The 12572-nt window shown below is 35.0% G+C and overlaps 1 protein-coding gene across 2 annotated transcripts in view; it reads left to right on the forward strand.

Moving 5' to 3' along the window:
• Positions 1-10721, forward strand: part of LYPLAL1 (lysophospholipase like 1) — a 38640-nt gene extending 27919 nt beyond the window's left edge. The window contains exons 4-6 of one of the 2 annotated variants that reach the window (XM_049106927.1): positions 7345-7460; positions 8256-8511; positions 9156-10721. In XM_049106927.1, the coding sequence (XP_048962884.1) occupies positions 7345-7460; positions 8256-8486 (347 nt within the window). In that variant the 3' untranslated portion in view covers positions 8487-8511; positions 9156-10721. Of the gene's footprint in view, positions 1-7344; positions 7461-8255; positions 8609-9155 lie in introns of those variants that run through there. The other variant, XM_025420981.3, reaches the window with a different exon arrangement.
• Positions 10722-12572: the final 1851 nt, after the last annotated feature.

Raw genomic sequence — 12572 nt, forward strand, 5'->3', positions numbered from 1 at the left:
AAATTCTGGGGGAGTTAGGGACTGCTTCTTAGAAGAGAGGACTCTCCAAGCAAGTTTTAAAGAATGAGTAAAAATATGACTGGTAAACAAAGAGGGGAACACATTTATAGAAGGAAGCAAGGAGCACATCAGAATCTCTCAGGATATACTAGTTGAGTATGCACTCAACCCCCGATAATTATCAAATTAGAAATAGAGAATGACTTGATCAAATGTGCATTTCAGAAAGCTTATGCTGTTAACTCTATGGAAGACAGGCCAGTCTGAAGGTCAAGAGAATAGCAAGGTGGCTAATGCAATAGATCCAAGAGAATGATGGCAACTGACACAGACACTGTTTTCAGATTTAAGGAACACAAAGATAAATAAGGTTATACTGAAGGACATGATACTCAGCTGCAAGCATTAGCTGTGTGAGAACAAACTCTTGGGTTTTTAGTCATAAGTGGAAATATATTGCTTTCTTAATGGAAAAAAATAAATTAACTTTGGTTAGATAGGAAGAACTAGACAAAAAGTTTACTACCTGTCCCAGTGTTTGAGTTGGATACAGAGGAGATGGTCAAGAAACACCAGTGTGTTCCTTGGAGAAATTTGTGACTCCTCACTCTGTATATTAAGAATAGACATAAGAGGGACACCTGGGTGGCTCAGCGGTTGAGCATCTGCCTTTGGCTCAGGGCATTATCCCACAGTCCTGGGATCACGCCCAACATTGGGCTTCCTGGATGGAACCTGCTTCTTCCTCTGCCTGTGTCTCTGCCTCTCTCTCTCTCTCTCTCTCTTTCTATCTCTCATGAATAAATAAATCTTAAAAAAAAAAATAGACATAAGAAAGCTTGTTTGATTTTATGTATTTATACCACACATGATTCTACAGAGGGTAAGATAAAAAGGGAGAAACATGGACAATAAAATAGTGACTTTAAATCACTTTCTGATTGCTGACAGTATAGTTACTAATAAACTGTTGGTTCAAATCTTGTAACCTGCGAAGATTGTTAATAATGCTAGATTATCTTGTCTTCTTGTTTTATTAACATATGGGGAGTGTCCATTGTGCAGAATGCAAGCAAATTCATAGTACTATATTAATGTCAGTCTTGAAACTCATTTCCTTTTAGTATGTTTCCATGTAATGTGAGAAATCAAAATGGAGAAAGGTATATAATTTTTCCCATGTGTACCGTTCTGCTTTAAAAGTATATATAGTAGTAGTACTATGAAAATAGGTGGCATTTGTATTACACTTGACAGTTTTTAAATTTTCATTATTATACATTATGTTTTCAGATAGCATCAAATTATAAGGTTGTTTTCATGTACAAAGTCTATTTTGAGCTTTGTGATAGTGAAAACAGGATATTTAAAAAAAAGAAAACTAAGATTCAAAGAGATTACTAGCTAACATAAAATGAGGGGGACTAGAACCCAGATCCTTGGACTTGGTCACCTTTGTACCAGGATGAGATTCCGTTTTTGGCCACTAGGTGGTGACAATTTGCTAAGACAAAACTGATAAAATTTAGGGTTTAACTTTGATCTAGGACGTATAGAACATGACAAGTGATACAACCAGATAATAAGAATTTTGATAATATGAGCATACTGTCAGAATTTTGAAGCAGGGAAAATCAAGTTCTCCTGGAATTACACCTGACTAATTTACATGGATGTTCTAAATACCCATCGTGAGAAATGGTTAAGGGAATTACTGTCTATTAATACAATTGAATATTATGTAACAGATACTGTATGTACACATAGAAGTAACTTTATGAATATGTGTTCAATGAATAAAATTATGGATTTCGTAATTCTTTTGAAAGACTTAAGTCAGTATGATTTGAAAGAAAAAGGTACAAAAATTACACATGTAGAGTGTCTAATAATTAAAATGAACTTCTGAAAACATGTCAGAATTACGTATGAATAGTTGAAACTTTGGATGGTCATTTTATTTCTGCCTATATGGTGAAAACGCTTTATATGTTAGATATATATCAATGTTTTTTATAATATTTAAAAATGAAGGGATAGTTAGAATGACCAAGATGAATTAGCACCAAAATTTCCAGGCTTCCTTTGTCCTGACCTTATACGAATTTCTTCTGAAGCTCTCTTGAGCTAAAACTTGAGAATGATAGCAAATTTCTACTTTATTTTAACATATATTTGCCTTCATTAAGCAACTTGTGTTTTTTCAACAATAATTAGAACTTTAAAAGCTTGGAACTCCTGTTCAAACAGCTTTTTCTGGAAGATGGATAAGTATTTTGTTTACCCTGTAAATTTTGTATCAGAGAACATAGACAAATAAATATATATTCCCAAACTTTTTGAGACTTTATCACGGTTCAGTCTGAATCATTATGATACATAAGTTAAATGAAATAATTGTTGAAATTTGAAGGAGGGTAGATTTTATTACATTCTAAAAATCCTATGCAATTGATGGTAAACTTGAGTTTTTAAGTATTTTTTTCCTCTGGATTTTGTTTTCAGATAGATTAGTTTTCCCAGTGTAGTTTTTTATACATTGTTTCTGTTTTATTTTATTTAAAGAGCTCATAAAAGTTAGGTTTATTATTTTTTTAACATGTTTTATTCAGCTTGTTAATCTTAAATGTATGTTGAAATGTTAACTCTTGACGTTTTAATACTTTGCCAGCAACTATAAATATATGTTATAACCATTACCTACAATGAGTTTACTATTTGGTATTTACTTATTGAACAGTATATTTTATATTGCATTTTAGATATTTTGATGGAAATTGGATTCAGATAACCAGTCTTTTGTGTTAAATTTCCTTCTATTAGAAAAAAATACACAAAGTCCCTTTTCATAGTAAGTTGTGATGCTAAAGGTAATTATATTATCAAAGATGACTGGTCAAAAATTGCAGATTACCTCACAAGATTATAATTAGGTAAGGGACTTAGATTAAATCTCTAATAAGATTTCAATGAGTACATTTATTTTCACTGTAAATTATGAGTACTGAACATGAGGTTAAAAGTCTGTAGGATGCATTTATGTTTGTTCATAATGACATCTCAGATGTGGAAAATGTTTTCTTTCTTACTTTTGGTTTTGTTCTTCATAGGCTGGTTTCGGCCAGGGGGCTCTGAAACCACAGAAAGTGATTAGGTTACCCTAGTCAATAAAAGGAAATGTTGGAGGGGGAAATTTGATCTGTAAAATTTTCTCAATATGTATGGTTTTAAAGTAATTTTTTAAGTTGTTTTTGCTTACTTATCTGTTTTGTTCATATTTTAAATCCTGTGATTCTTAAATCTCAATCATATTAAAAGATCACATTTAATGATCCTAGCCTCAGCATCTTTTTATTAAATGTTTTCTTTTTGCTCCATTTTATGAATTTTGAAGCTTTTTTCAATTATTGGTGCAGCTTAGATTACCTAGAACTTTATTGTCCAATATGATAGTCCTTAGCCACATGTGACTATTTAAACTTAAATTTAAACTAGCTAAAATTAAATAAAATTAAACATTTAGTTCCTTAGTCACATTGGTCACATTTGATACATTCCGTAGGTACGTTTGGCAAAAATATAATTCAAGCTCTTGAATTTCTCCAAAAAATAAAAACTTTGTTGCTACAGGCTTGGTATCTATAACATATGGATTTCTTTTAAATCATGACCATATTTTCACTTTCTGTTCTTACCCATAATACCTAATCCTGAATTGTCTGCCTTGCAGCCATTGATATTTTTCTAAGACTATGATTCTCATACATTTGATTTATAGGTAGAAGAGCTTTTAAAAATTAGACATATACTTTGAGATTGTGTTAGAGGGCCTGGGGCTGAGTCTAAGAATCTTTATTATTGAGCCAGATTTAGAAATTGTTAGCCTGGGGCACACTAACCATTCCCTCCTGCTTTTTCTAAGCTTCACTTTTACATCCAGTCAGATCACCAAAGAGCCACATTTCCTGAAGATATCAATTTGTCCCCTTATAGAAATACTCTTATAGAATCACAACTGATATTTATTCGATAAGATACTTATTAAATGCCTACTATGTGCCAGGCGCTGTTCTAAGCATAGGGAGGGAACATCAAATAAAACAGACAAAAATCCCTGTTCACGTAAACCTTACAGACTATTGAATGTTCGGTCTTTATGTCCTCGACTTATATAAAAGAGTCAAGAGCAGAAGAGGCTGTATGTAAAATGTCTTGTTTTGAGTTTTATGTTTAATAAAGAACTACTTGATGAATTCCACCCAGGAATTCAATGTTAGGAGAAGTTTCTGGTATGATTCGGCACATGATTCCTTCTGTTGGAGAATGTTGTCTTGCTACAGGGAAGCAATTGGAAGTCCAGTTGAACTCCTGATTGCTGCTGCCTCCCCGTATTGTGGTCTTGTGTCTCTCTCCTTCGTTCTTGATCTCTCGTTCTTCCAGCAACCCCATCTCTCCCTCCCTCACATTTTCCCCTCATCTTAGAGATGTAGTTTTGTTGTTAACAGTGTTTGGTTATAAGCAATGTAGAATTGATTTTGTAAGTAAATTTGAAAAAGGGGAAATCTAAAGCGATGAAGGAAGTAATAAGCATTTGCTAGGATTGGTTTTGTGAACTTTAAGGAGGGCTGAAATTGTATTCTGGGAGATACAGATTCTTATTCTTAAACTGAAAGGTTTCTGTATTTACAGTAACTGTAAACTTTGAAAGTCCTTGCTGTTTTGACTTTTACAAATGATTATTAAGCATTTGTATATATACTTGGTAGAAATCCTGGAGTGCCTGGGTGGCTTAGTTAAAAATCTGCCTTTGGGTCAGGTCATGATCCCAGGATCCCGGGATGGAGCCCCACATCGAGCTTCTTGCTCAGTAGGAAGTCTGCTTCTCCCTCTGCCTCTCCCTCCCCCCTGCTTCTGTGCTTGCTCTCTCTCTCTCTCTCTCTCTCTCTGTCTCTCTGTCAAATAAATAAATAAAATCTTAAAAAAAAAAAAAAAGAACTTGGTGGAAACCCTTAAGATCATCTAGTCCAACTATCTAATATTTTTTTTTCCAGCTATCTAATCTTAACTGGGACTGAGATCTTAGGTTTTAGATAATTTACTCCAAGACACGCAGTTAGAGTGTCACTAGCAGGATTAGAATTCAGTTTCTCTTTATTTCAGTATGTCCTCTTTCCACCAGACTTTAAATTAGAAAATGTTTCATGTGCCTTAAGTATGATAAATTTAAGAGATGTTTTACTACTTTCATCCTATAATATATGGTTTCTAAGACTAAACAGACTTATATTGCATTGTCGCTGTGTACCAGCAAGCATACTCCCCACTGGGCATGGACAATAAGGAAGCCAGTTCTTCTTCACATGGGCACCAGAGAGTGAGGACACTTTGCTGAGCTCCTCCTAAGCCTGCAACCAGTCTGATGGTGGAAGAAAGAACTGTTTCTTACCCTCAAGGATTTCAAAATCTAGAGAACTTAGTTACTGAATTAAAGCTTGACAAGAATTATACTTCAAGATGTTTGCTTTATAACCCACACACTATATTACATAGAAAACTTGAGGAAAAAAGAGAAGCCTGTAACTAGAACTGCAGCAAAACCCAGTAAGTTTCAAATTTTCTGCGCTTACTTACAATGAATGTTTACCAAAAACACTATCTTGTCTGCGGTAAACTCTGCATATCCAAATGGGGCATGTCATGCTTATCAGTGTACACATTCATAGGTAATGTAGTCCAGTAGTTTTTAACCTTTTTGAGAATCCGATGCACATACGCAACTCATATTCAATTTTAAGATGTGTATGATGCCTCCTCCGCTGCCAGTCCATTCATGATCTCTCTTCAGACGTTTCTGCTTCTGTGACTGGAGTGGGGGTTATTTTGAAAGAGCCTTTCAAGTAGTTCTCATCTACAGTGAACTTCTGCTACTGATGAGACCCTATTATTTCTTTCTGGTATGTTGAAAACCACAGATGTAATATTTATCATACACTGTAATTATTTACATATTATGTACTTCTTGAAAAGCTAAACTTCACAAGCCTAGTAATCTTCACTCATACATTTGTATCCTGCCAAATATTGGCAGGCCAATAATATTATTAAGCATTATTAAATAAATAAGTAAAATATAAAAATAAAGAAATTAAAAGTTCTATTTTAATAAATGCCAGAGGGTAGTAGAGTATATTAAAGTCCGTGGCAAGCAATCTGGACTCTGAAAGTCCTAGCTTTATAGCTAAAATTAAGGGTGCATCCTTAAGCAGATCACCTAATCTAGTGCCTTGGTTCACTTCATCTGTAAAAGGAGATTATAGTAAATTCAAATTTATATTCTACAAGGACTCAACTTTGCACTTTGTTAAGTGAAATAAAGCAGGAGACTAGAAATGAGATCTGGACTCTGTACCAATGTATATTTTTATATTTCCACAAATGTGTGGCTGTGTGATTTACTTTCTATATTTATTTCTCACAAAATGTAAATAAGACACCTTTTAACTCTCACTCAAGCTCAAGAACAGCATTTCAGGTCTCTAGCCTGCAGTTGGGCTACTGCATCACATACCCATCTTGTATTCTGTGATGTCTCATGAAGGGCCCATGTATAGGATACGTGCTGCTGAAGGGAGCATGGGGACCATGTATTTTAGTCTGCATATCTCCGGTGGCTAGCACAGTGTTTGGCACATACAAGACAATAAAAATTTGCTAAATGAGTAAATTATTTTTTAACTCTCTTGAAAAAGTTCATATAGGTACATACATTTTAATTATACCATTATAAGTCAGTTTCCAAAACAATATTATAATTCAGGATGTTTTAACTAGCTCACCAAAGTTTTGATCATCCTCCCTAGAAGATTACTGAACATCCATTATATGGCAGGCCCTAGAAATTTAACTCCTCGTGGGGCTTGGAGCTTGGCAAAGACGACAAAATGATGTGTGTTACTAATTCTGGTGGCAGTGTGAGGACTCCTATGCTACAAGTATAAGCAAAAGTTTAATTAGCACTTTTACTATGACTCATTTTGAATTATGATAACATGATAGTATATTTTTACTCAGAATAATTTCTTTAATTCCAGCTCTTTTTATAACAAATCTCTTTACCAGTGATGACATGGATAAACCAGTGTTATTTACTCAATTGCAAGTATTTTTTTAATGAGATTGAAAGTAGACTAAATTTATTTTTAGCACTATCTCTCTCAAAAGGTCTCCAAATATTTTAAAACATGCGTGGAGGCCTGACACAGATGTATCTTGTTCTAAATTATTGTCACAAATATTCTGCCTTTTTTTTTTTCTTTTTGGTAAGTGAATTTTTGCTTCTTTTAGGAGGATTTTCTATGGGAGGGTGCATGGCAATGCATTTAGCATATAGAAATCATCAAGATGTGGCAGGAGTATTTGCTCTTTCAAGTTTTCTGAACAAAACATCTGCTGTTTACCAGGTAAGTTCCAGATTTTAAAAACAAAACAAAAGAAACAAGCATGAAATTTCACACATTGGAACAAACAAAATCAAGCAGGAACAGTCAATGCATACAGCACTGCTGGGAATCCATCCCCAATTAGTTATATTAAATATTAATTCCAGCTGATATTAATGTCCAGGAAATCCCATAGAAAGAATATTGTTAAGCACAGTGTCAAAGGGGAAAGGATAAAAATAACCTATGTATGATACATATGTATCCCTTATACATATTAAAAATATGAATGATTATAGCAAGGTTTTTATTATGTCATGAATATCATCAAAACAAAGAATCCCTTACATTCCTGATACCTGTTTCATAGCAGCATGCTAATAATATGAATATAGAACGTTATAGCGTTGTAACTTCATACCAAAAATGGAAACAGCAGATACAGAAATGAAAGCTAGAATGTAGTTTTTCCGTTGATAGTGCCTTTCTCCATCCTTCCACTCTACATGAAGAGGTTTGTCTGATGGAGTCACGTTTTCTCCAGGAAATACTTTGACCATGTTCAAGGCAGTCCTCTATGGAGTCAGTGCTGGTCACATACAACTAACTGTAGCTCATGTGATGCCAGCAACAGGCTGAGCCCCCCCGCCAATAAAACAGTGTATGCCTTAGACTGTACCGCCACTGTACCACTCTTTTTTCCCTTGGAATATTGAAGCTTTGGTAACATTGCAGTTTTTCTGCCCTGTCTGATTTCCAAGTGATGTTCTTAAACGAATTTCTTAAGCATTTCCATTTTTATATCCTGTTCTCTAGGCTCTTCAGGAAAGTGATGGTGTACTCCCTGAATTATTTCAGTGCCATGGTACTGCAGATGAGTTAGTTCTTCATTCTTGGGGTGAAGAGACAAACTCGATGTTAAAATCTCTGGGAGTGAGCACGAAGTTTCATAGTTTCCCAGGTGTTTACCATGAGCTAAGCAAAGCTGAGCTAGAAAAACTGAAGTCATGGATTCTTGCAAAACTTCCAGGAGAAATGGACAGTTAAAGTTGAATGAATCAAGATTGATTTGGTAATCTACATGTAATGTCTTTGTGAAAAGTGTTTTTTACTGCCAAATTACAATTGATAAATGATAATTAAATATTAATAAATATCAAGTTTACTGATTTTTCTACTAGTTATTGAAATGCTTAGCACCACAGAGAGTAGCATCATCTTATTTAGACAAACATTTGTATATTATTTTTCAGATACATTTGTAAATATTTGGAGGCCTTTTGAATAAATATTTAAGTTTTAAAAATAACGTAAAGTTAGTTTAAGTATGGGCAATGGGAAAACATGAAAAGGCTTAACATGGCATTTTATTTCAAAGTGCCCTATTTTGTTTCCAAATATTTGGGAATATTTGATATGTTTGTTTAATGATTTCTAATTTAAATCCATTGTGGTCAGAGAGCATACTCTGTGTTACTATTTTGTCTATATTCATGAAGGCTATTGGTCTGTAGGTTTTGGGGGTTTTTTGTTTGTTGTTTGTTTTTTGGGTTTTTTTTTTTTTTTTTGGTTAATTTGTTTTGTACTATTTTTGTTCTGGTTTTGATATCAGGGGAAGACTGACCTCATAAAATATATTGGGACATGTTTTGTCTTCTTCTATTTCCTGGAAGAAATTGTGTAAAGTTGGTATTAATTTTTCTTTAATATTTGTAGGAATTCTCTAGTGAAACCATGTGGGCCTGAAGACTTCCATATATTATACCCTTTTAACTCGTCATGTTCTACCTTCAAGTTCATTATGCTACCTCACACTTGGTGTAAGGACCTTCTCTTTTTTCATTCTTGGTCTTCATACTATTTTTGCTATTTATATATATTCTATAAAGAGCATGTACCATACATCTCACAACCTATTACCACTATCTTATTTTAAGTCAGTTTTCCTTTAAATTATTTCCTTAAATAATGAGGAAAACATATATCTATCTACCTGTGTAGTTACCACCTCGGTGCTCTTCAGTTATTTTTGTGCTGCTGTGTGTTTGTGGTATCCTTTTCATTCTGCCTGAGGGGATGTCCTTTAAATAATTCCACTGTAAATCTGCTGTTAGTGAATTCTTTCAGCTTATATGTCTGAGGAAGTCTGTTTTTTACATTTATTTTGAAAAGACACTTTCACTGGGTATGATATTCTAGATTAACATTTTTTTTATTCAGTATTTTAAACATGGCATTCCACTCTCTTCTTGTTGACTTTATTTCACAGAGTAAATCTGTTATTATTATTATGTTTGTGCTTCTGTGTCTGATGTCGTTTTTACTCTTGATGTTTTTAAGAGTTTATCACCGATTTTGAGCATTTTGATTGCAATACATATTGGTCTGGGGTTTCATGGTTCTTATCCTGTGGTTCCCTCTAATCTTTTTGGGTGATTCTTTTCTCTGGTTTCAGATAGTCTACCCACACAAGTGTTGCATCAGTACTCCAGTACTCTGCTGAATAATCCAGGTAGACTGTGTCTAGGTCTCTGGAGTTCTCTTTCTTTCTTTTTTTTTTTTTTTTTTTTTTTAAGAGCATGTGCAAGAGAGAGAGCAGGGGCAGAGGGAGAGGGAGAAGCAGACTCCTCACTGAGCAGGAAGCCCACTGTGGGGCTCAATCCTAGGACCCTGAGATCATAATCTGAGCCAGAGACAGATGCTTAACTGACTGAGCACCCAGGTACTCCTGGAGTTCTCTTTCTGTGCAGCTTGCTCTTCCCTGCTATGCCATCCTACAAAGTCTAGCCACCCCAATCTACTCAGATTCTTAGTGCTGTTTCTCAACACAGGAAGCCTCCAAACTCTGCATGAAGTGCTTCTCTCAGTGGGAGAGAGAAAGAGACTGATAAAATTTAATAAAATCCAAAATCCTTTTACAGAAGACTGTGCAGGGTTTTAATTATCCCAAGCCTTTAATGACCTTCAACTCCTTGAACTTTTAAATACTTTGGCTTGAATATACTTGGTATTACTCGTATATAAAACCCTTCTGGCTGCAATTTGCCTTAAGAGTACCACCTATACATGGCATAAAGAAGGGTGTACAACCCAAATATAGTGCAAGGAAAGGAATCCAGATTTTTTTTTAGAATGCTTGTCCTCTCAACTTAATAATCACATATTCTAGCATAAATCTCAGCCTCTGCCATAGTATACTTTTCTGTGAAATTGTTGTGTAAAGATCAAACTATATAGCATATGTAAAAGTCTTTAATAAAAATGTAAGTCAAACAAATTTAAGCTACTTCTAGTATTGGTTAGTATGGTTATAAATCCATCTCAAGTAGATCCATGCATGGAGGATATATCTAAAATTCCATGTGGATAACCTTCAATCCAATTCTGGTCCCCTCTTCTGTGGGCTAGTAGGCTACTCATTGTGTTATGACGAGCAGTATGTTCTGAGGAGAGTCTCCAGCTTCCAGTTCTCCTCTCTAATCTTGAGATGCCTATTGTCCACATGTATGTGGTCTCTTAAAGCCGAAGTTTTGAGCCTGAAAAAATATGCTAAGGCTGGGAACATCAGGGTTTAAGGGATCCTCCTAAAGAAACCACTCAGTCATTCCTTTTTTGTCCCATCCCAAACCTTTCTGTTGCTTTACCAACAGAAACATTTCTGAAGGCAAGGAAATTGAAATAGCTGTGAAACTTTCTTATGTAGAAGAAGAAAAATGGCAAGAAGAAAATGTAAATAAGTATCACAGTAAATTACATATGTTTATGTTGGGAAGACTGGAATTTTGCAAAGGAAGAGAAAGAAAGCTAGGATATAAGTGAAGAGAGACTTGGACTTTTTACTCTATTTCTTCTGTTTGAATTTTTAGAGTGCACTTTAGTACATTTATGATCCGTAAGTGAAGCAAAATGTTTATTGATAGTATTTTGTCTCAACTGAAATCTGAATAAGAAAGAGCATTGTCAGTGGTAAGGAGCTTAAATATATTCTGTATAGGAAGTTGAATATTTCAACCGAAGCATAACAAAGTGAACTGAGAACAAAATCTAAAGCAGACTGACGGTTTGGCTATTGATAATTTGTGGCACTTTCATGTAAAAGAAAATGCCCTGATACCATTTAGCCAGAATGCATTTAAGCAAAAAGTCTTTATCATATAAAGGGGATTTCTTGATATAAGAGGACAGAATTACCAAAGCCAGACAAACATATCAATACCAAAAGCAAGCAGCTATTTCAAGAAAATTCATAAAGTCAGTTGGTTCATAAGACTTTGGCTCAGAGTAATTTTAACATGTGAAGAATTAGAATTGTATTTCCAAAGAAGAAATGTGCTGTTATATAAATTTTAATTTTACTTCCCAGTTTGCCCTTTAAAAATATGTTTCTGGGATCTCTGGGTGGCGCAGCGGTTTGGCGCCTGTCTTTGGCCCAGGGTGCGATCCTGGAGACCCGGGATCGAATCCCACGTTGGGCTCCCAGTGCATGGAGCCTGCTTCTCCCTCTGCCTGTGTATCTGCCTCTCTCTCTCTCTGTGTGCGACTATCATAAATAAATAAAAATTTTTTAAAAAAATAAAAAAATAAAAATATGTTTCTGTGGGCATACACATGTAAACTCCTCTGAAGAAGCCTTAGCATATCCCTATACTGAGGGTAAGATGCGTGTGATAGCTCTGTCATATTTGTTAAATTCTGCCATTTAGCTGTAACCACATCAAGCTTAATTTGTTCCATACAACATTGAATTAAGACTACCATGAACAGGACTTTACAAACCAGAATTAAGTCACCTTGTAGCACTGATCTCAGCTGTACCCACAAGGTTCTGGTCCCATCTAGCTGAACAGATCCCGTGGACCATTATGGGTTTACTTTGGAGGCCAGCTGTCCTTCTCCATAAATTTCTATATTGACCCCCCCCCACTTGGTCATTAGCATTAATCGAGGCATCATAGGATCTGTGAGCAATTACATGGACTCTGTCTTGGCCTACAAGGCTGTCACCTAGGACAGTGTGTCCTCCACAACACCATAGCCGTGATTTGAACTGCCGCTGAATGTTTCCAGAAACAAGAGGAGTAATCATTTATCATTTTAAATACCAGCACAAATTTCTTACCAAACCAACTTTTT

The sequence above is a fragment of the Canis lupus genome, chromosome 38 (assembly GCF_003254725.2).
Source record: "Canis lupus dingo isolate Sandy chromosome 38, ASM325472v2, whole genome shotgun sequence".
Taxonomy (NCBI): domain Eukaryota; kingdom Metazoa; phylum Chordata; class Mammalia; order Carnivora; family Canidae; genus Canis; species Canis lupus.